Below are 25,030 nucleotides of genomic sequence, written 5' to 3' on the forward strand. Positions count from 1 at the left end.
ATGACTGTATTTTACGTCTCTTCAGACGGCAGTGCCACTTCCTGGGGCACCTCTTCCACAGTTTCCGAAGGTGTTTCCTTAGTAGTAGTAGGAACTGGCTCTTTTTTGCAAGGCTGCAAAAACATTGTGATCGGCAGTTGCTGCTGCTGCTTCTTTTTCCGGTCGAAGAGCAGCTTGTAGGCAGTCATGATGTCGTCGACCTTGTTGCATAATTGGACCGATAGAACCATGTCGTTGTCCCATTCCTGTGACCGGTCTTGCAGTTCCTTAGCCAGTCTGCTGCCACAGCCGCGGACGTTCTCCCTTCCTTCAACATATCCAGAAGTTTCACCTTCTCAGCGATCGTCATCATTCTTCGTTGGCGTTTAGGCTCAGCACCAGCCTTGGAAGAAGCAGCACGTTTGGGAGCCATTGCAGGGGGTGAAAATTGAAGCAAAGTTCAACACAAAGAAACCACAAAAAAATCACGCACAGTACAGTGTAAAGTAAACCGCTCGGCGAGAAAGCTTGAAGCGAAATGGCCGCGACAGAGAGACAAGGGGAGGTGCTGTGGGATCTGGGCATCAGTCAAAGCACCAATCACGGGCCCGATTAGAAAGCGGGAAGCTGTGATTTGTCGTCTCCCTCCCATGTACCAGTCACAGCCCGTGTTACAACGCACTTAGTCACCGAACTTGTTTTGTTGTTCTTAGACTAGGAAATACTACTACTATATTTAAAAACCCGCAAAGTCGTGAATCTGCGAAAAGTGAACCGCGAAGTAGCGAGGGATTACTGTATTTCCATTTGTCACCAAAGACAAGAACTCTGGCATGTTCTGTTGGAAGATTTTAAAACAAATGGCTGTAAAAGGCCAGGTCACAAAATTCCCTCTAAGCAGAACCCTACACTGTATTTAACGTGAGTGTTGTTTATGTTTTCTGTTAAACAGTGCCATGGATTTGCTGTGTCTTATCAGTCTGCACACACAATATTTCCAGAATTAGCTCATTAATTTTGATAGCTTTTTTTGCATTAAAGAGACAGCAAAGTCTTTTTCAAGTCTACATTTTTTTCTAGTTTGCTAATGAATTCACTTTGTCAGCCTGTTGCTGACATTGACACACCTCTGCTTCACCTCAGAAGTTCACTTGTATGAATCCATGAGCCAGAAACCGCAAACCACTAGTCATTAGGGCACAGGATTTAGAATTTACAGTATATTGTCATGTCATGTCATTTGCTAAACCCCTTAATCCAGACCAGAAAGCCTATCCCAACAAACCCTGAATGGAGCGACAGTCCATCACAGGGCGAACACAGACACACACACACACACATTGCCAATTCACCTAACCTGCATGTCTTTGGACAGTGGGAGGAAACCCATGGAAACTCCACACAGGGAGGACTCAGGAAGCGAACCCTGGACTCCTCACTGTGAATTAGCAATGCTAACCACTACACTACCCTGCCTCCCCTACAATATATTGTGCTTTATTGGATTTAAAGAAAGTAAACTAAAGCAAAAAGAAATTTAAAAAATTACTAGCAAATGTACGAATTGGCAAATTTCTGTTCTTCCTGTTTATATATGAAAAGTGTGAGTCAATCCCATGTATAGCACAGGAATGTCATCGTCTCACAATTACACTTCATGTAGTGTCAGATGAAATGAACATGTTTAACCTAAAATGTCTCTCGTAGCCTCTCTTGTTAATTCTCTGTCACTTTCTTGTTCTCTCTCTTGCTTGCTCTTACTTAATCTTGCTATTTCTTTGTTGTTTTCTTTCACTCTTGTACAATCTCGTGGTCACTGATTCACTGTCCTTCTCTTTCACTCTCCCTTTCTTGCTTCCTCTCACAGTTTGAGTCTCACTAAACCTCCTTTTCTCAACCACACTTCCACTGTCCCTTCAACATTTTAAACTGCTGCTCATTAAGTACAAGTGGCTTTCTCGGGTATTCAAAACATGGTATCCTTACTTTGTTTCGTACTTTCACTCATTATATTAACCGTGTTTAGCTGATAACTGCCATAGTTAAAACATGAAAGTTCCAATTTGGTCAAAGCACAACATAATAGCCACACATTATGATTAGGCAAGGAGTTGGAAACCAATGTTGAACCCAAAAACTTGCAAATGTGCCAAAAGACACAATCTAGAAGATAAAAATTAATTGTAAAGAGTTCTTTATCAGAGCTACAGTGATGGTAGCCTACAGAGAGAAAACAAGTGAAATACATGCAAAATGAAAACATGAAACTATACCGATGGGTTCTCAGGCTGGGCCGTCTTTTGGCCTTGGAAGCCCCTCCAGATTTTTGATATTTTTTTTTCCAGCCCTCCCTAAATATTTGACACTGCCATCAGACTCCTCTTTAAAGACTTAAAACCTATTTCTGTGTATAAGGATTCTGCTTCTCTATTAATCTATCATATTTAAGTGTGCAATATTTTTATGTTTTTTATCCATTCTTTGCTTGTAATAATTTCCTTGACATCTTTTATAGCACTTCCCCCTACATCCTTTGTGTGAAAATGTGCTATTGAAATAAATGTTGTTGTTTGTCTCACTTAAAGCCAACAGAATTTGATTACAGTGTAACTAACTGAATACATCCTACAGAACACTTCTAAAACAATATAAGATTATAGAAGTAAAATGGATAGAAATATAATTAACTCTCATAATGTCGTCAAGTGCTGGTCTTTTTTGACCTGATTCTGATGACCTGTTTTAGGTGCCCTTGATGTCAAATTTTTTTAACCATAAACTTATTTTATATTGGCTGACCATCCTAATCAAGAAGTAGAGATGATGCTAACGTTTAGAACAAATGACATTTAGGATGTTTTTATGGGTCACGAACGGACAAAGCACCTAAAATCCTGAGGAAAATTCATCAAAGTCAGTAGTGGGTCAAAACTGACCCAAAAAATGTCAGTGTTCAAAAGTGTGACATTCGAAATAGTTTTTGCCTTTTGTAAATTTAGGGTGCAATACTTGAAAATTTTTCAGATTTCTGAGCTAAAAATATTACTTTCAGTATGTTTGTTGGATTGTGAACAAACAAACTGTAAATACAACAGAAAATTAATGTCAGTGGTGGGTCAAAACTGACCCAAAAGACAGCAGTGTGAACATCTCTTAGAAGCTGTAATAATTATGGAATGTTTCAGGTTTGGTTTTTTTACATTTCTGGTTAATTTGGGGTAATGTAGGAAAAGTCATTCAAGTTCATCCTGAACAGATTAAATGTTGGGTGCTTTTACTTATATAATAACAAAAAATGGGTGAAATTTGACCCAAAGATGCTGTGAGAATTCACACAGTAAAGTAATACAGAGAGAGACTGGAAGGAAGAGGTGAAGATACAAGTAAGGTGAAAGCACACCTGCAGACTGTGGATACCAAATCACAAGTTTAGATATTTTGGAGTAAAGGTTACGCACTCTGTGTTGTCATCTTTGTTAAGGATTTGGTATCAACATGGCCACAGCTGTTGAAACCATAACTACACTGACATTAACACTTAGTTACTGCTGAATTATATCTTGTTTGGGAAAACTAATCCTCAACAGCTAAAGGTATCCCTGGCTAAAGTAAAATGCTGAGAACAAGGCATGCCTAAATTATAATAAAGTGTGTAAAAGAAATGAGAACAAGGGCTTTAAGTTTTCACTCCTGGCCAGTTCGTTCCCATCTAAGCAGATTCTCCAAACTACAGGTCCAGTGCAGACACACTGTAAGGTACAATGTTTGAATTGATGGCACTTAATTTGTAATTCATTAGAAGCAAACTTCAAATGAAATGTGCGTGCTTGATTTTTGGGTTTATTTTTTATTTCTCGATGAGGGCAAATGTGCAGATTTAATATTAAAGTATGTTTCAACTATACATACATACAGTATATAAATACAGTATATGAGTGTGTTTCAGTACCTAATGATAAGCTTAACATTTTAAATGACAAATTACAAATACACTATTCCAACGTACTCATCTTTGTTCCAAAACCACTCAGAAATAAAAGTTTGCTACACAGAACAGCATAAACCAAGGATTTCAGAAATGCATTTGTGCTTAGCAATCATCGAGGCCAACTTCTGTACCAGAGCAAAGAGGTGGCGTGTTTTTGCTGACCAGCTCCACACAAAAAGCGACTGTTAGTTGCTGTGATTCTCTTGAAAGGACCGCAAGTCAGAAGACTGGATTCATCAGGTGAAACTGGAATGATTCAGAATCGTCAAGTATTTTACAAGTGCATTTCCTGCATGGACATGAACTACCAGAATGTTTCCTTTTTAACTTGCTAACCTTCAGATCCAGCGTGACCCCAAGTAATTTTTGGAAGTCACCCATCTTATTGTGATTCCTAAATAGATTCATATTAAAGAAATACTTCCAAAAAGAAAATCAAAGTCTTAACAGCGTGAGAATGAATAAACAAATGCCGTAAAGCATGCTATAATTCGTTTTTGGTTTTATTTTTTTTTTATTTTCCTCACCACTTTGAAGAATGCTGACAATTACAGAGAAAGCCATAGCCCTCCTCTTCCACCACCAAAGGCCGCCTCTCTGGCTTATTTCCAACCTTCTGCCACACAGGGCAGACCTCAGCCCTCAATCGGAGCTGGGACCACCATGTGCCAGGTAATTAAGCATCTGCAGTCAGCTGAGCTTCATTTATAAACATCTTCCATTAACAACATTTCACTGGAAGTCCTATCTAATATCTATGTGGAATATGATTGGACTGCTTGGCCACATGACACTGATAATGCTGATTGTTACTGGTGTTTCATTGGAGAATAGTTTGTGTATAATAACGTATGTAGAAAACCCATAGTGACATTTGTCATCCCTTTATAAATATTTTATCTGGATTGCTGTTCATTTGGTATAACCAGATCACCTGAAGTATTGGTGTGAATTTATCTTACAACATCTTTATTAAAGACAAGATCAAATTAAATTGCTGTCCAGATAAATCCTGAAAATCTTTCCGAGAACAGCAATAACGGAAAGCATCTCTAATTCTGCCTCACTGTACAGGATTATCACGAGGGTCATGTGCCCAGCACACGTGCAGCCAAAATGAATTCCCTCCTTTACACCCAGCAAAGTTCTTTTGCCTGTCAAATATTTAAAGAAAACTCCCCGTTTCAAAGTATATGACTTGCTCTTTTTGTTTGTTATATCCATGTTTAACAAATACATGTGTGGTTAATATCCCTGTGTTGAGTTGGATTACTAAATAAAAAGTCTGGTTTGTTGTAAAGCGTACTGTGACACATGTAGTAATTTATATCAACAACTGTGCTTTCTTTGGACAGCCCCTGAAAAACGATGTCATCTACCCAGGTGTGACTTCGAGAAGTCCTGTTCTGTCCACCGACTTTCCAGCAAGCATGATGAACACAAACTCCTACGCTGTAAGTGTAAGCATTTGGGAAGAAACCTGACGGAAGTGACTAGGACTGCATTAGCAATGTGCCCCTTATGATCATAAAATCTGGTATCTAGTTTGCCTTGTTGGGTGACGATGGAGGCTTGGAATGTGCAGCGGTAATGTGCAAAGTACATTTATTTACGACTTTGTGCAAACTACTCTGTCTTGGCCCTTTGTGTAAATGTGCGTTGATGTTTGTATATTATGCTTTTTAGAGCCAGGCAATTCTTCTGTAAGGACAGTTGCTGGATGTATGCAGTTATTTGATTTACACACGGATTTACTGTATGTGTTTACTTGTGGGTCACATAAAGAGCTCAAGCTTATTGGATTGTTATTTAGTATGCATGTGAAGATCACACTGAGTGGCCCATTTATTTGTTACACTTGCCCTTTCTATGAAACTGACTGTTCAATCAGTGACAGCCATGCTGTTTAAATCAGCTTGACAGTTAACAATGAAGGGTATGTGTGCAATTTAGAGGGAGAATGGCAGAAATCTAAAGATTTAAGTGGCTTTGAAAGTAGTACGTCAGTGGGCATGTGGCAATCAATGGAAATGTATGTACGACCTAGGGAGTTTATGTACAACAGTGTCAGAAGTGTATTGGGTGTCCTGGGTAGGTGAACCTAATAAAGTGGCTACAGTATCATCATATTCATGTTCTGTACATTATCATACTTCTGTTTATTAAACCTTTGCCAATAATGTTGAAATTATCATTCCTAGGTGATAATCTTTATGTACATTATTTATTAAAGCCTGACACGTAACTATTTTCAGTAAATGTCAGATGTAATTAAAGCATAAAGGTTACAAACGGAATGATACTTTTTAGTTTATCTGATCAGCAGGGTTTCACTACTCTGAGGGTCTGCTCTTTGTCAGATTCTAGCACAATGTTTTAATGTGGTAACAGGATTTCTGTGAAGTTTGTGGGGGTATGTGGTGTATGGCCAGCCGTTCATCCCAGCCAATACCCCCAAGCTGCCAGGTGGAGCTCTCCCTGCAGCATGGAGGTGCCCCGAAGACCAGCAGGGCATCATGAACATTGGAGTCTTTACCCACAGCCCTGCTGGATACCGTGGGGGCCACTAGATGATGCTGCAGGGAGGAACGATTGTTATTTACCCTACGCCCCGGAAGTACGTCCGAGTCACATGGACAAGGGGACTGACGTGCTTCCTGGGTGAAGAAAAGGACTTTTTATCTGACCCGGAAGTAATAGGAGATCACATGGACTGGGGATTGGAACACTTCTGGGTCAGGGAATATAAAAGGATTGTGGGAGCTCCCAGACGGCGAGCTGAGCTGGGTGGAAGGGTGGCAACGCGTCTGAGAGTAGTGGAGAGTTTATTGTAGGGTATTGTGGAGAGGAGGGTGCTTTGTGCACTGTGCAGAATTAATTAAGTCTACTTGTGGACTTTTATCTGGTGTCTGGTGTCTTGGACAAAGGTTCAAGGGAGCGATAGCGCCCCCTATCTGTCACAGGGTATTATATGATAAGCATTTGGGTTCTTAGTCTTAACAGATTGCCATGCCCTATAAATATATCTTTGGCTCAGTTTTTCATTGTGGGAGAATTGCCTGTGCTTTAATCCGAGTAGGTTTCACTGTAACTTTTAAATTCTTTTAATTATTTCCATGTGGCAGCCAACTGTGATTAGGAATCTCAGTTGAGTTAGTGACATCATAGCTCTAATGGGGAGAGAGACATGATGCTCTTGGATGGTTTGCATTAGGGCAGACTTATTAGACTGTTCCATTATTTTGTTTTTCTTCATCATTTGATCTTTTGAGAAAGTGCACAAGACTGAGCAGAGTTTTGTTTTCCCCCACGACATTCTCAAGTTTCCTCTGGGGAATTCAAATACAGTCCTAGGAAGTCTTTGAAATCTAATCCCTCCAGCATGTCCTCATGATGTCCAGGCTGCATCAACTATTTTTTCTTTATCCAAAGATGAAGCTGCTCAGTGGGTGGCTCCTCCTGTGACCCCAATACCCTCCCGTTTCTGACTGGCTGGAACAGATTCCAGTAGTTTCACCCAAACCTGTCTCGTCAGGAGATTTTTTAGTATAACAATTGCATCGCTCGTGACATTATATGAAGATGTAATCTGAACTGCTGCCTCCAAGAATTTTTTTTAAATAATAAAATTGTGCCAGATAATTTATTTTGAAGTCAGTCATTTCTAATATCAGTGAAGAGGGCTACTCAGTAGGCAAGAACTTCATTTGAGTCATAAACCAGGTATTGCAGTTAAGGCCCCACTTATCAATGAAATTGCTTTGCTACAGTTTTTATTCTATGCTTCATTTTGTGAGTTATCAGTTATGGAGTGGACAAGCTAGTGAGTGTAAGAATGTCGGTCTCCTCAGTCTCTGTTTTTTTTATTTCACTCCGTGCTTTTCTGCATGGTTGTTCCATTTCAGTGTTGCCTGCTTCGCTCTGTCAGATATCCCACTCTTGTGGCCTGTGTCCTTTGTGTTCCTGTGATGCTTTCCTCTGTATAATTACTGTGTCTGTGTCCTTCCTGCTACCTTTCTAGACACTAATAACGCTTGCTAAACTTGTTCTCTTACAACCTGCCTGATGACTTCCAGCCTTCCCATCAGCCACTGAGAACGGGACCTGATCTCACAGACTCTGAAAAGAGTTATGTGGTAAGAAAGACATTTTTATATCAGTGGTCTTTATAACCAGTCCCAATACTGAAGTTCAGCAGGCACTTACTCGAGGCCTGCTGTCTAACTTTATTTTCCTGCTACTTTTTATTTTTAAATACAAACATAAGACAGAAAAAAATGGCTCCTGCATTTGAAAAGGGGGTTTTCAACCTCCAAAATGTTAAAAATAAATCTTTATGTATTTATTTTATTTTTTAAATAAACTTTTGTCCTTTAGCACAGTACAGGTGTGAGGGACATGCAACTGGACTGTGTGGCCTTACTTTAAAGCAATTATAAAGCGTAAAATTCAGTTTAGGAAAAACAAAAATAAATATATCAACCTTATAGCAAATGCGGTGACATCCTGTCTTTTCATGCGTCACAGCTCCTTATCTGTTCTGTAATTATAAAGTAACTCATCTTCCATTAATTAATGTTGAGAAGTTACATTTGTAGTGATGGAAATCTGCAAGTAATCTCCAATATTAAAGGGAACCTAGAAATGCAATTATTATATATCTTGGAAAAATAATGTTTTAGTCATAAAACTAGTTGTCTTACTAAGTTTTTTTAAACATTTATTTATTACACATGACTGTATATTGTATGAATACATAAGTGAAAATGCTGAAGTCTCTTTTTATCTATTATTTTTTTGTACATTTAAACAGACAGGAGAGTAAAACTGTTCCCACCTCAGTGGCTACTTTCAAAACATGAAAACATGAAGCCAGTCAATGGAATTAAAATTCTAGTCTTCTTCTACTGCTCTAGGATTTCTTGAAGACAATTACATTTCCAAGCAAAGTACATTTAAAACAAAGTAATATTAATAGAAACATGCAAATATATACATATGCCTTTTTGTTTAATTAATTCTTAATATTTGTAGCTATTATCTATGAATTTGAATATTATTAATACAGAGCACCAAAACAATCCAATAGCAGATAAGAGAAAAGCAAAAATTCAGTCTAGCCCAGTGTTTCCCAACCTCGGTCCTGGGGACCACCTGTGGCTGATGGTTTTTGTTCTGGGCTAGCAGGACCCCATCTGCCCTTTGCTATTCCACCCACCCAGTACTCCATTAACACACCAGAACATTAGTGGCTGACAAATGTCAGGATACAGCCACTCGTAGACCCCTGTTCCACTACTAGATTGGATAATCTGATCAAAATAGTTGTGACATCAGGCATAGTCATAGCACAAAAAGAGGCTAAAGAGAACACATAAGGCACAGCAGAAACAAGTAACAAAGATTAATTATACTGCCGAGTGCCTTCTTGTTTAATTTACAAGAATCTATAGCTCAAGGATAAGTTTTATTTATTGGTCACATAAAATTACACCTGAAAAGTGAAGATTTGTTTTTTTTAATAAATTTTAAAAATACCTCACCTGTTCTTGCATCTTACATCTGGGCTTACACGGGGGCAGTGTATTCTTAAAATTTATATATTAAAAAAATGCTTTACGTAAGACCAAAATTTTATGAGGCAAATTATTATATACCATGATTCTGAAGAAATAACTTGAAAGATGGCAAATTTCTCCTTTAAAGTTAAGTGATATGCAGCAGAGCAGACATTCTAAAATACCATGGACTTCCTTGCAGTCTTAAATGATTATGAATAAAATATTGATGTATAATGAAAATTAAAAACACAATGTACAAAGCATCTCTACTTATAATATATATATATATATATATATAGATATAGAAGGAAGATAAAAACAGTGTAAGTGAAAAACTGAGACAAGATCAGCCAAGTTCATTTTATATTCCTTTACCAGCTAACAAGCTGCAAGTCAAAATACTGTGTTTGCCATAGTTATAACTTGGCCTCTAGATCTAAAGTTTTATAAAGTTTTTGAGAGTTAAAATAAACTGGACTAGTCCAATACAAGCATTCTGAGTACAATACACAGGTAGGCAGTCACTTCAAGTTGTATTTGTCTTTTCTCATAAGTACTTTGGAACTCTCCTGTGTTTATGTTCTCATCATAAAAAATAGAAAGGTAAATTTCAGTTACACAATATTTAGTATGTCAAACATCAACTCAGGAAAACCAACAGATTATACAACAGTATGTAGTATGTGGTGCATAAATTGTGACATTCAATAATTACCATGATAATGAACAAAATTGACACCAGCGTGGCAATTCTAAAGTCTGCATTAACAGCGCAAGCAGTGAAGACTGTTGAGGAATTCTGTCCATAGTTTATTTTAAAAATAAGAAAGAGCAGCAATAAGAGCAAGTAAAATAAAATAGCCTAAAGAGATGCTGTTTCTTGGGTGATGATTGCCTCCATGTGGCCTTGTCATTGGATTACAATTTTAATAAATGTATATTTTAAACAGAGTTAAGACAGAAAAGTCTTAACCATTAAGTTCATGAAAACAAAGCAAGCAGAAGTAACTCTGGCTTTAATTAAAGTAAAACCACCGTTAACTGCATTTGAACAAACTCTAGTCTAAGGTTTATGAATTTATTCTGATGCGGTAACACACATGTATGTCAGAGTAAAGCAACTACTTTGACAAAGCTAACAGCCTAAGTAATAGTTACCGATTTAAGAAAATGCCTTTCATAGTGAATGGGGAAACCAACGAAGTCTGTTGTTGAAGTTCACATCTAAAACTGATTTGACACCCATAGGATCACATGTTAGGACTAAACTGTGCTCTGTAACCATTAGAGAGCCACTCTGCCTCATTATATATCAGATCATTTTAGAATTCCTTTCAACCACTGCTAGGAAATGTGGATAATTTTCAAGTGCTGCAGTGATTTTGATCTCAACAAGTTGATTTCAATTGTCAGCCTTTCTACTCTTAATAAAAATAAGCTTCAGATAAGCTCCCTCCAAGTTTGTGGTTGCTGCGTGTATGTCAGTTTGTTAGTATCTGCTTGATTAACAGGATGCATGAGCTCCAGAAGGTCTTGCATTCATTTCTCTCTAACTCGCTTTGTGTAATCTGTGCCCTTCTGTACTGTTTGTGAATATTTAACACGCATTTCTCTATGTCTCGCCTGTTTTTTCACGCTTACCTCTGGATATGTTCTTCACCTGTTCTGGGGGTACTGGATCTTCGATGTTGTTACTTACTGGACTCACTTGATGCATCTGGAATGCCCTTTCTCCTACACTCCTTGTCTCTTTCTTGCTGACTGTCCATGTATGTGCGGGGTGGCATGGCGTGGCCCCTCAGGAAGCGGTGTGCAATGAAATCATGAACATTGCAGAAAAGTCTGTCCATTACTGCAGCACTCTGTCTCACCCCTTTGACTCGCTGCACAAGGTGTCTTCTAATCACAGTAAACAATCTTTCATCATTTCTCAGCAACCCCAGGCTCAGCAACGAGGGAGCACCCCAGACCGACCTCAGATCATCAGTGAAGTGTAAGTGCCCATTCTTTACCTTATCATATGCTCAGTTCAATGGTATCCTTACTTTATTCAAATACGGCTTTTATGTAGAATATGAAGTGACTCACTCAGGGTTACATTAGAGAGTCAGTAGTATTGATTGATTGTTTGGTTCTGCAATCTTTTCAAATTTTAGCTACTATGGGACCCAAGTGCCAACAGTGTGACAAGTTATAAAGGAGGTGGTGGGACTAAAATCCACCCCTCACTATTAGTGCCTTTGTGTTTCAAATTAAAAAGAAGTAACTAGATAAGCAACATGTCTTCTTATTTTCTCCTGAATCCTTAAAAAAAACTTGTAAAAAAACATTGTGATTTTTATAGATGGATAAAAGTTATCCTATCCAAAAAATGTAGAAATTATTTTAGATATTTGAGCCTAACTGGCTTCTGAAAATTAACAAATTACGCCAATTTACTCCTTTAATCAGTCCACAAGTCACAACTTATATATAACATATAAATAATACAACGCTGCAATGTAATGGTAATCAGAAGGAGCCTTAACTGCTTCAGTTTTGTTATTTGAGTGAATTGTAAAAAGGGGCTTAGACCACCAGTCCCTCTACACCATCCAGCAGTGGTAAAACCACAGATAAGGTACACGACTCTGCCAGCAAAACAAAAGAAACCCATCTAATTAAACCCCAGTAAACAGAGGGGTGTGGACAGGGAAGAGTAATCCATCCGTTATCCAACCCGCTATATCCTAACTACAGGGTCACGTGGGTCTGCTGGAGCCAATCCCAGCCGACACAGGGCACAAGGCAGGAACAAAACCCCAGGCAGGGCGCCAGCCCACCACAGGGAAGAGTAATAGCAGGGATAAATGTGAATATTTATTTATTTTATTTATAATACTAACTTGAAACTACAGGAGGCCAAGGTTGAACGCAGAATCTGGATTAGGACTCTCAGTCTCAAACAGCAGAAACAAATGAATTGCAGCATATTTAAAGTGAGAAGTCAGGCAAAGTGACCCCTTTTGTTGGCTAACTACAAAGATTACAATATGCAAGCTTTCGAGGCAATTCAGGCCTTGATTACATCTCTCCTGAAGAAGGGGCCTGAATTGCCTCGAAAGCTTGCATATTGTAATCTTTGTAGTTAGCCTACAAAAGGGGTAATTTTGCCTGACTTCTCACTACATTCATAATGGCTAACACGGTGCAACACCCAAGTACTACAAGCATATTTAAAGTAAATGCCTGGCTGAAGCGGACATCACGTCTGCTCTCCATCAGCAGCACAGCACAACACGGCCTAAGATTTACATGTAAATTACAGATGAAAACTTTTATGATGCCGAGGGCTGCTGATTCTTCTTCATGTAGGATTTTTCTTTATTCTAATGTTCTTGTGTTGTTATCCTTAATTCCATTGTTAATAGTCAGAAAAGTTACAAATAGATACTAGGTTTGTTAGTTTAGTGTTCAATATGAGTGTGGTTGCTGGGAAAAAAAAATTCTTTTTAAAAAATATTTTTAACATATTGAGAAAGCTCATAACACCTATCTAATATATAATAAAACACTAAGGTCTGTCTGTCCAGTCCCTCTGAGCAAGAAAGAGGAAATGTGAATGTGAGCTGCACGAGGAGGAGTGAAGGCGTATGAGGTGTACTGAGAGAGTCGCCTTCAAAGACGGCAAGTATTAAACTGATCAGCAGGTCAGAAGGGCACCATAAAAATAACGACAGAGTCCGAGAAGCAGTCTTTACGGGAATGCGCTCAAGAAAGGGAGTGCTGGTGGGTAAAGAGACATTCAGACACACACAAACACAGAGAAAGGCTCTGAAAGTGCATGTAGGGCACAAGATAGCAAATATTTTTTGATTATTCTATTACCTGCCTTCGACCGGTACCGTCACTAGTTTTACTATAAAACATAAGCGCATATCTTTGCACCATTGCTTGAAATGAGAAAGCACAGTTTTTAATATAACTAACACCAGGATAATTCCATCAGATGTGCTGAAAGCATACATTCGTGTTTTTGGTAAGAAACTAAATTAAATGGAAACAAGGGTCACTCAGGAACAAATTTTCAGAGTAAATCCAGCTTTGTTAATTTAACAACATGAATATCTGAAACGTGGACCTTGTATCAACAAAGCACCTTGATTGACTGCACTGGAATAAATAAAAGCTGTCTTCTGCCTTTATAGGACACATTCGACTCTGCCACTCTACTTCGATAACAGCACTGTTTGTGTTTCTCTCTTACAGCTTCCAGGCTATGTATAGCTATGTGCCACAGAACGATGATGAACTCGAGCTCCGGGAGGGCGACATTGTAAACGTCATGGAAAAGTGCGATGATGGCTGGTTTGTTGGTATGTTTTGTTGGCAAGTGAAAGTAAACCTTTTAAAATGCTGTCAGTTTATATTTTGTTAAGCAAGCAGATGGAAAGGAAGCATGCATTTAGTGACTCAGTTATAACGATAAAGGGTTAGCAAGTTTTAACGAGAGTCATTTAATCAGTATTTACTCTAAGTGGTACAAACTCAGATGCCAGCGCTGTTTATTAAGGATATTAAGACAAGTTAAATAACCTGCTGAAGGGCACACATTGATTTGATTTCAGAGGCTGATTTTCAGCTTTGTGGCTTCCATTCTCATTTGTAGGTCACACTGATGTCTACAGTATTTCCTTATTAGCCAGACAGACCGTTAAAATAAGGAATAACTCCACCATTGAGCTGGGTACACACTCTGGCAGTAGCTGCCATCCTCCTCTGCACAGCTCTGCAAGTGCAGTTGTAATTGTCAATGAGTGAATAAATGCAAAGCGTCCCACAATATTTAAGTTGGCAATACACGTTTTATATTTGTATGCTATAGAGAAGCATTTTAAAAACCATATTCCTTTTGTATATGAAGTGTATGTTATATTGATTAATAGTAAAGCCATAAGATTATAAAAGATTTGATCACAACATGCTGTTACCTCCACAAATGTTTCCTCGATAAGATAGGCAGATAGTGGGGAGTGCAGTCGTATTTTTTCATTGGCAATTCTGTGATAAAGTCTATTTGTTGTACAAAAGTTGGTCTTCACTTAAATGGTATACTATACAAAATATATTACAATATTAATCTAAAAAAGAATTACAGCCAAAGAAGGCAAATTAGAGTGAGAAAAATAAAAACGTCCTGGACTATCGGTAGATCTCTCTGTGACTCTGGCATTGTGCCTGGCGCCCGAGACTCTGATGTGTGGCCAACAAGTCCTTTTTAATGATGGGAGACACAAGATACTAAAGAAAATATAGCAGGAGGCTCCCTCCTTAAAAGATGTAAGAGTCCCCACTACTCACGGGTTAGGTTTGGTAAGTTTATGCGAGTATATCTTAATTATTTAACAGAATGTTTTATCCAAGATAACTTGCAAATCAGAATATTATGGCTGTTTACATTGACACCCTGGCAGGTTAGTGGTGTGATGGCTAGTGGTGGTGACTGAACCAGAAACATTTAGTCAAGACATTTACCAGTATAGAGGGATATTGCCTGCCTTCAAGTGTGTAGGTGATGCTTTTATCCTAAGTGACTTACACATCACACGTATATTGTAAAATTATACGAGTTATACGATTAATTTAGGGTCACAGAGTGAGTCAGTCAGTGGTTGGGATTTTACCAGCAACCTTGTGGCTTGCAGACCATACTGTGGCTGTATGATTATTAGTACCTTTAGTTTTATTTTACATTTTTAAATATCCATCCATCCATCCTCTTCCGCTTATCCGAGGTCGGGTCGTGGGGGCAGCAGCTTAAGCAGAGAGGCCCAGACTTCCCTCTCCCCGGCCACTTCTTTTAGCTCTTCCGGGAGAATCCCAAGGTATTCCCAGGCTAGCCGGGAGACATAGTCCCTCCAGCGTGTCCTGGGTCTTCCCGGGCCTCCTCCCGGTTGGGCGTGCCGGAACACCTCACCAGGGAGGCGTCCAGGAGGCATCCTGATCAGATGCCCGAGCCACCTCATCTGACTCCTCTCGATGCGGAGGAGCAGCGGCTCTACTCTGAGCCCCTCCCGGATGACTGAGCTTCTCACCCTATCTTTAAGGGAAAGCCCAGACACCCTGCGGAGGAAACTCATTTCAGCCGCTTGTATTCGCGATCTCGTTCTTTTGGTCACTACCCATAGCTCATGACCATAGGTGAGTGTAGGAGCGTAGATCGACTGGTAAATTGAGAGCTTTGCCTTAAGGCTCAGCTCCTTTTTTCACCACGACAGACCGATGCAGAGGCCGCGTCAGTGCGGATGCCGCACCGATCCGCCTGTCGATCTCACGCTCCATTCTTCCCTCACTCGTGAACAAGACCCGAGATACTTGAACTCCTCCACTTGGGGCAGGATCTCTCCCCCAACCCTGAGAGGGCACTCCACCCTTTTCCGGCTGAGGACCATGCTCTTGGATTTGGAGGTGCTGATTCTCATCCCAGCCGCTTCACACTCAGCTGCGAACCGATCCAGAGAGCTGAAGATCACGGCCTGATGAAGCAAACAGGACAACATCATCTGCAAAAGCAGTGACCCAATCCTGAGTCCACCAAACCGGACCCCTTCAACACCCTGGCTGCGCCTAGAAATTCTGTCCATAAAAGTTATGAACAGAATCGGTGACAAAGGGCAGCCCTGGCGGAGTCCAACTCTCACTGGAAACGGGCTCGACTTACTGCCAGCAATGCGGACCAAGCTCTGACACCAGTTGTACAGGGACCGAACAGCTCTTATCAGGGGGTCCGGTACCCCATACTCCCGGAGCACCCCCCACAGGATTCCCCGAGGGACACGGTTGAACGCCTTTTCCAAGTCCACAAAACACATGTAGACTGGTTGGGCAAACTCCCATGCACCCTCCAGGACTCTGCTAAGGGTGATGAGCTGGTCCACTGTTCCGCAACCAGGACGAAAACCACACTGTCCCTCCTGAATCCGAGGTTCGACTATCCGACGGACCCTCTTCTCCAGAACCCCCGAATAGACTTTTCCAGGGAGGCTGAGGAGTGTGATCCCTCTATAGTTGGAACACACCCTCCGGTCCCCCTTTTTAAAGAGGGGGACCACCACCCCGGTCTGCCAATCCAGAGGCACTGTCCCCGATGTCCATGCGATGTTGCAGAGACGTGTCAACCAAGACAGTCCTACAACATCCAGAGCCTTAGGAACTCAGGTATCTCATCCACCCCCGGGGCCCTGCCACCAAGGAGTTTTTTGACCACCTCAGTGACTTCAGTCCCAGAGATGGGAGAGCCCACCTCAGAGTCCCCAGGCTCTGCTTCCTCATTGGAAGGCATGTTAGTGGGATTGAGGAGGTCTTCAAGTACTCCCCACGGACCCTAGCGTCCGAGTGAGGTCAGCAGCGCACCATCCCCACCATATACAGTGTTGACACTGCACTGCTTCCCCCTCCTGAGACACCGGACAGTGGACCAGAATCTCCTCGAAGCTGTCCGAAAGTCGTTCTCCATGGCCTCTCCAAACTCTTCTCATGCCCGAGTTTTTGCCTCAGCAACAACCAAAGCCGCATTCCGCTTGGCCTGCCGGTACCTATCAGCTGCCTCCAGAGACCCTGTTCTCTGTTATTTGTGATACAGGCAGCACAGCGCTGCTGCCTCACAGTATGGAGTCTTGTGGTTTTGCGTCGCTGGTCCTCCCTGCTTAGAGACTGTGGTTTTTTTGGTGTCAGTTTTCTTCCACAGTCCAAAGATATGCAGGTTAGGTGGACTGGCGGCACTAAATTGCCCCTAGTGTGTGTGTGGTGTGCATGCATGTGAGCGTTTTCACCCTGCAATGGACTGTTGCCCTATTCAAGAGCTTTTTCGTCACTGTCTTGCACCATATGCTTGCTGGGATATGTTCCAGCCTACTTCAGCCCTACTTAGGAATAAGAGGGCTTAGAAAAGGGTATGGTAGTTTTGATACACTCATCATACTTTTGCGCACCCTTACAAGCCTTTTTACACTGCCTGATCTACCCTACCTCAACAATGGAGAAGAGGCTTAACATCACTGCAGTACATGTAGTGCTTCTGATACAGAACACTCTTTAATAGCTCGTGAACGTCAAGGCATTCTGTCATTGGAGTTATACATGACATTACTACTACCGTGTTTCCTCGAAAATAAGATCGGGTCTTACATTCATTTTTACTCCAAAAGATGCACTTGGGCTTATGTTAAGGGGATGTCTTTTATTTATTCATGTACAACAATATACATTTAACCAGATACAGTCATGCTATTTTCTTCTGGAATATCATCATAACTCTCCACATTCAAACCCTGAATTCCAGCCTGAATTTTTTGCTACTCCAGCCGCTTTGAGGATCCTCCAGGATTGATGTGTGCGCTTCAATGTTTGATGAATGGTTCGATGTGGTGAAGCAAAATACCGACATACAAATACATTCGCGGTGTTTCTATATTCAAGTGTCGCGTATTCCCCATTGTAATGACACGATACATTTTGAAAGTCTCACATGCCATCTTCTGTGTGTACGGTGGCGTATTTGAGCCACAGAGAAAAAAATTAAGGACATGATGAAATTGTCCGTTTTGTGATTAAAGTGGAAATGTCCGCTTTAACCTCGTAGTTTATATTATCATTAAAGCAGACCATCGTAAACGTCATCTTAAAACCAACCCAGTTATTAATCGCTATGCACTGCTGGGGCTTCCTCCTGAACTGACAGCAGCAATCGCCACACAGAACACGTTACATTTCTGATTTACTAACTCTCTGCACATTTAGAATCTTAGATTAATGCATTTCATCATGAAAGTGATATCAAGTATAAAAGTTATGTATGTTACATTTTACAGATAAATCGTTAACTTTGATTAAATAATGAATATGGTTAATAATTACACATGTGGGGGCAGCACGGTGGCGGAGCAGTAGTGCTGCTGTCTCGCAGTACGAAGTCACATCCCTTGTGATCCCTGCCTGGAGTTGGCATGTTTTCCTGGTGGGTTTCCACAGTGTGCTCCTTTTTCCATCCAAAGACATGAAGGTTTGGAGATTTGGTGACACTAAAATGATGCCAGTGTATGTGAGTGCTTGTGTTCACCTTGCGATGAGCTGATGCCCCATCCAGGGATTTTGTTTCTGCCTCGTTCCCGATGCTTGCTGGAATGGGTGCATCAGTGGATTGATGGATGTAATCATTTAACATCCTTTTCAGAGATACTGTGGCAAGGTGTCCTCGGAATTTAATGGATGTTTCGGGCACACGTGTCACATCGCATGAAGTATAAACCCGGTCTTAGGTGCCACGCTTTTCAGCTGACGATCTTGATTAGGGCTTATTTTAGGGGAAACACGGTATTATCATATGATAGTTGTTAAAAGACTGGGATACACCCAGCAAAGAACAAAGAAGTTGGGGGAATATTGAAACAACACAAAAGGAAGCACAGAAGGCTGAAATTCTGTCCTGATTCTATATAACAGTACCAGACATCACATACAAGTGTTAATAGATAGCCAGCCATTAATGTTATTCATACAAGAACTGTGTTAGAGGAGCCTGCTATAACAGAATGTGTTGTAGTTGTTGTGTAAATGTAAAAGAGGAGGTCTGAATCATTGTTTTTGCTACACATCACAGTTTTGGGCATTGTCTACCAAAACAGCACACATACATCAAGAAGGTTATTCATTAGATTAATGCTAATTTGTAAATGCCAAGAAAAAATAGAAGTTTAAAAAGCCATTAAAATAACTAAATCAAATCAGACAAGTAGCAGTCATTTTCTGTTGTGGTCAGTGAGAGATCGGAAATCACTTGTCGTTTGCTGGGTACGATTAATGTCTGAAATGTTTAGCATGTCGTACCGTAGCTTGAAATGACAGTGTGCAGGTGGGACAGAAGTGGGTTAGTGTGGGATAAAATAGGGTGGGTTATGGTGCTGCAGTAGTTTGTGTAGATCAGGGGCTGGGAGCCAGAGATCATGGGCTTCACCCACTGAAGCCCCCCACCTCCTGACACTATTGTCCATTTCAAAATCCATTTTGTGTTTATATCAGGTGGGACATCAGCACCTTTCCCATGTTATTAATTAGTTCAAACACCATTTAGCTGCAGGTTGATAATGTTGGTTCTTTACAATAATAATCTACAGATAATATTGTTCAGTCTATTTCTATATTTACATATCCGCTTTCCCCTTCCATTTGTTTCTAGAGAAGTGACTTTTTTGTACTCTACTGTATTAGTTAACGTACCTAAAGAAGCATTAGAAGGGCGCCGCTGTGCAGGTTGTTTGCCTGTGCGCTCTGCCCGGCATCTGATTCACTTGTACTGGGCATCCAAGCAGCTGTCAGACGAGTAAAATATACAAAATATATATATATATATATATAATTCACTAAGGCAAGACAACCATGGAAAGCACGCCGGAAGGGGCCTGGATTCACGAAGCCACCGACAAGTGAGACACCTATGGCGCACGCAGGAAGGAGCCACGCCCACCAACTCCAAAACCATTAGATACGACGACAACTTCGCAGGGCCACGCCCACCAACTCGGACGTGACGACACAGAAAAAATAGCGTCATTTATATTCATCTGTCGTAGAGGCCACATGCAGTGCAGGTCAGGTTAACGTCATGTGCATGTCATGCACCTCCAAGCTACGTTGACTGTTCATAGAGGCATGTTTCTCGCGGAGGTGAATTGCCATATACAGCGTGTGAAACGGTTTGCGAGGGGTATCCCATGGGATCCTTAAAACAATCCTTTACAACTGAGGTTAAAGCACAATGAAGTAAGCAGTCTTTGAAAACAGAGTTTTCGGTTACGACGCACGACCGCGTGCACCATAGCAAACTGTTTTACACGCTACATACAGCTATTCGCATCCGCGACAAACATGCGTCTTCTTAGATGCTCCTGCAGGAACATGGAAGACGTTTTCCTGCCCACCAACACTCCTTTTTCACCGGCCAGCGTCTACCCTCGCTCTCTAGGCATTCACACTGCCTGCCCATTTGCCCGGACGCAGAAACTCACCAACCACTCAGTTAGTCCCTTTCGTCTGTGGTAAGAGTCCACATGCACGTCTGAGCCACGCGGCGTTCGTATGCCACGGCTTCACTATTGTGTTGTATTTTGCTCTCTTCAGAGTTCCATCTTTTCATTCACTTGCTGTTGTATTCTCACACCAACCCATTTTAGACATCCGTGTCTTTCCAGAAGTGTTTAGCATTCAATTAATAATTATGCATGAGATTGAGCGTGTGTCTACCCCGCGCAGAGAGGCGTGAGTAAGCCATTGAACCCCATTCGGGCTGCAAGCCGTGGAATTCCCACTAAGTGTGACTCATACGCTCCCACTCATTACGTCCCTACCCTTTGTGCACACCCACCTCTCACCTCGCTACTACCGTGGTCGGGTGTCTTGGTGGATTATATATAGAAAAGCAGCCAAAACAGCACAGAGCAATGAAACGTCTATGTCAGTCACAGGTGCATCTGGACTGTGTAAAGACGATAACGACTCAAGTGACGAGTTGGAGGTGGGCACATGAGCGGGCAGTGCATACTGAACGAGATATCAGCAGACTAGCATGACGGAGGGAGCTGAATGGACGTCCTTCTCCTCTCCTCCCATTCCAGACTCCGCGCTGTGCACCCCCATCCCTCCGTCTGGCAGGAGAGGGCGCAAGGACGGTCCGCCAGTTTTCTGTCACGGATGATTGTGTTGGTTCGTTCCGTGCATTGTTACAATGTTGCTTTTCTTGCTGATTTATTACATTACCGATTTTTCAAATGTTAATTTTCTCCCTGTGCTTAAAAATCATTAAAAAACCGGCCTAGTACAAAATATACAAGTCCATGCAACTGCTCCTCAGGTTAAATTGAAACAGTAAATGAATTCCTAGTTGAAGTCACACAGAACATTTCTCCATTTTAAGATAGATGAATCTGCAAATTTGCCAAAGCTTTTCAATGGGAGATTTTAAAATTTTAAAACTTCATACAGCACAACCTGCTCGAGATGTCTGAACAAAAATTGAACTGTCTGGACAAATTTCTGTGAAGAATAAGCGTGTCATGTCTCAACAAATTTGCCCCACGGGAGGCCGAGTTGTTTCAGGTGAAAGCCTCTGTCTGTCTGTCCACAATGGGTGCTTTGTGGATTATATGTGGACACACCTAAAAGCAGTCAAGGGGAATATGTAATATTAATTCTTTACATTTACATAGTGCTTTTCTCACTACTCGAAGTGCTCTCCACGCAGAGAAGACCCGGGACGTGAAGCCAAGATCTGTTTACTGCGAAGCAGCAGCACTACTACTGCGCTGTGTAAAACGTCAGGCCCACACATCTTTCTTCTTAATGCGCTAACCTCACAGATAAAACAGCGTTAATAACTATCTCGCATCCCTACTTGTATAAAACAACCAATGAATAAATATTTTATTGTTACTAAAAGAAACTTTCTATCTAGAAGTACTGTCTTTTTAACCACATTCATGTTTAACCCTGTAGTGGACAACATGGGTGGCATCCCATCTGGGATGGGTGGATGGCTCCTTACTTGGCCGGGAGGCCCTTTCAGTGGAAGGATGTGAGTGGATGGGCATCCCAACCAGATTGGTTAGTGGGTCCTTGTCAGGAGGCAGGGACCTACAAAATAAGTTTGTTATGGCATCCTAAACCCCTGACCCAGCAGCACAGACACAGTTCCAGATGCCAATTAATAGATCTATTGTCAGACATACCTCATACACACTACAACTCCAACAATACGACTCTTCCCTTCTCAACTCATCCCAGGTGAGTTTTGCCCGACTTTGACTCGTTGAGTGGCAAAGTCTACCAAAACAGCACACAGACATGAAGAAGGCTAGTCCTAGGATTAATGTGAATTTGTAAATGTCCTGAAAAAAAATGAAAGTTATTAAAGGCATTAAAACAACAAAAATCATTTGGACAAATGAGAGCCATTTTTGTTGTGGCCAGTGAGTTAGATAATTAGTTGTCACTTGCTGGGTGCAATCAATGTCTGAAACTTCTAGCATACCATAGCTAAAAGTCAGGCACCCCAGGTTCAAGAGTAGAAGCATAAGAAATTTTACCAACAGTTTATTAAGATTGTTTCAAATGTGTAAAGAAGGATTATACATGATATGTGTGATCAACCAATACAGAAATTAATCCAAACCTTAAATTACCATCAAAACGTAAAGGCAATTTGAAACTGACGTGGTAACTACAACAGACTGGATCTGACGCAATACAACATGCGTGCAATGCCTTATGGGTAATTCAAACATGCATAGCGCAGCACTCTGCCATTAGTCTAGTTAAAGCCAAGGTCAAATGAACATGGACGCCGTGCTGCAGGATTGTACCATTGAGATTTCTTTGTGCAGAGGGAGTGAAAGCTTTACTTTTTGATTTCATCTGAACTATGTTCTTTTCCTTCTCCTCCTTCTTAGGTACTTCCAGAAGAACAAGACAGTTTGGCACCTTTCCTGGCAACTATGTGAAGCCCATTCAGATATAAAACACAGCTTTCTATTGGACTTTTTAACTAGCACACTGCAGTATCGGCAAATATTTAAATAAAGCTTATTTAGTATAGTTATGGTAACTTTATTTTTTCAAAAAAAAAAAAATAGAAAAATGCACTTACAATAGCGTCTTTCTTTACTGGCAAGATGGACTGGGAAAGAGTGACAAAGGTTGAAGCATGTGTCAGTATGGTGTGAGGCGCAGTGGTGGTTCTGAGCAGATAGCACTGCAGTCTGAAGGAGAAGCAGCAGGATGGCAGCATTGCTTTCATGTGCTGGTCCGTCGGCGGCCTTAGTTAGTTAAATAGGGCGTATGAATGTAGACGAGCCTTAGCCAGAAGGATTTTCAAGTCTTTTTGTTGTTGGGGGAAGCGAACTATCACTCTTAACATTAAGACAGTTTGGCGGAATAATGATATCTGTGGAGCAAAAAGTCCAGCTTGCCAACTCCATGACTGAAGGTTTGTTGCAGATGTAAGATGCTTTAACAGGTGCCAGATGGGTATCCTTTGAGACTCCTTCATCTGCTGTCAATACATACTGCCATTAAGCAAGTCTCGAACCTTGACCCAGCTGTCACCGTAACAATCACTTACTTCAGAAAACAAACAAAAAAATGGCTTCCATCCTGATACTGTGGTTTAGTTCTAACCTGCAGGATTTTGAAGAGCGGCCTAAGCTAATGCAGAGTCAAAGCTATTTTTTAACTCGCTGGAGAGCGACACATTTAGTAATATTCAATTGAAAGCCTATTTTTATGTCTAAGTCTTTTTTTAGAGAGAATTTATTAAAGAGAAATTTGTCAAAATGAACTGTTTGCAGACAATACTATCAGCACCGCGGTTTCTAGCTTGAGCTTAGCACACTTGAGATGAACACACTCTCCCCAGGTGAGTGTGGAGTGGGAGAAGCGCGCTTGATAGAGCATGATGTAAATATGTACATTTGCTTTTGTACAGAATGTGTACTTATCCTGTATAGAAAAAAAAGAATAATTTAATAAAGGGTTTTATGAGATGGGGGGAGTAGGGGGCTTCACTGCTAAAAGCGTGGCAGAGATGGGCCTGTCTGAGTTCACAGATTTAAAAAGCACACCTCACACAGTAACGTTCAGCACACAAGGCCACGGGCACTACTGACTTCAGACAAAGACGTACGTCAGACTGACGGGACTCTGCAGTTTTTTATTTGCCTTTTGTTTTTTTATTTTTTGATTTGTCCCATTCTCTCATAGTTTTTAAACACCCCCACAATTGTATTTATCACCTGTAGCAGTGTATGAAATTCCCAGCCTGACGCTGTTGTATATACCCAGCACTTTGAATACATTTTGTTTAACACTCTTGTTAGCTGCAGCTCGCTAAAAACACCAGCTGCAGCATTTTGTGTTGAATGTTTTCTAATTGCAGTGCTTTATGATTTGATAACATTAACTTAAAGAAATAAAGAGCATCTATTTACTGCTGTGGTTGCTATTTCCCATATTATGCAATATTCAATAAATTGTATTCAACTGGCTTTGACTAACCACTGTGTCTTTTGTGTGTGTGTGCATGTTGGGTTTTAATAGTCATGTTACAGTTACTGCTTAACGCTTATCAGGCTCCACTGTACCGACCACTTCAAGCTTATAGTTTTCTCAAAGTCATTTACAATTAACAGAAAACCCCTGAGCACAAGAGAAATGAAAATTGGGGAACCGTCAAAATAATGAATGCAATATTTGTCAGTCGCAGATAGAAGCCTGGACGTGGACAAGAATGAATATGACAGGTGGAAGACCCAGTAGAGCATGGAAAGTAGTTCAGCAGTTTATCTTGAAGAAGAGACTTACCAAGCAAAAGATGGAGCAGGCGATTCTTCAGTCATAATGGAGCTCCATAGACTAGGACCACCCTTTGAAACAGCTGTGGCCTAAATGGCAGTTCCAGATGTTGGTGTTTGATGTT

The 25,030-nt window shown here is 40.9% G+C and overlaps 1 protein-coding gene across 6 annotated transcripts in view; it reads left to right on the forward strand.

Annotated features, from left to right (window-relative positions):
- Nucleotides 1-24,608, forward strand: part of LOC120516032 (sorbin and SH3 domain-containing protein 1) — a 164,083-nt gene extending 139,475 nt beyond the window's left edge. For all 6 annotated transcript variants that reach the window (XM_039737462.1, XM_039737472.1, XM_039737479.1 and 3 more), the window contains 6 exons: nt 4,505-4,639; nt 5,323-5,421; nt 8,044-8,103; nt 11,463-11,521; nt 13,777-13,883; nt 23,007-24,608. In XM_039737462.1, coding sequence (XP_039593396.1) covers nt 4,505-4,639; nt 5,323-5,421; nt 8,044-8,103; nt 11,463-11,521; nt 13,777-13,883; nt 23,007-23,074 — 528 coding nt within the window. In that variant the 3' untranslated portion in view covers nt 23,075-24,608. The remainder of the gene's footprint in view (nt 1-4,504; nt 4,640-5,322; nt 5,422-8,043; nt 8,104-11,462; nt 11,522-13,776; nt 13,884-23,006) is intronic.
- Nucleotides 24,609-25,030: the final 422 nt, after the last annotated feature.

This window comes from Polypterus senegalus, chromosome 1 (genome assembly GCF_016835505.1).
Source record: "Polypterus senegalus isolate Bchr_013 chromosome 1, ASM1683550v1, whole genome shotgun sequence".
Taxonomy (NCBI): Eukaryota; Metazoa; Chordata; class Cladistia; order Polypteriformes; family Polypteridae; genus Polypterus; species Polypterus senegalus.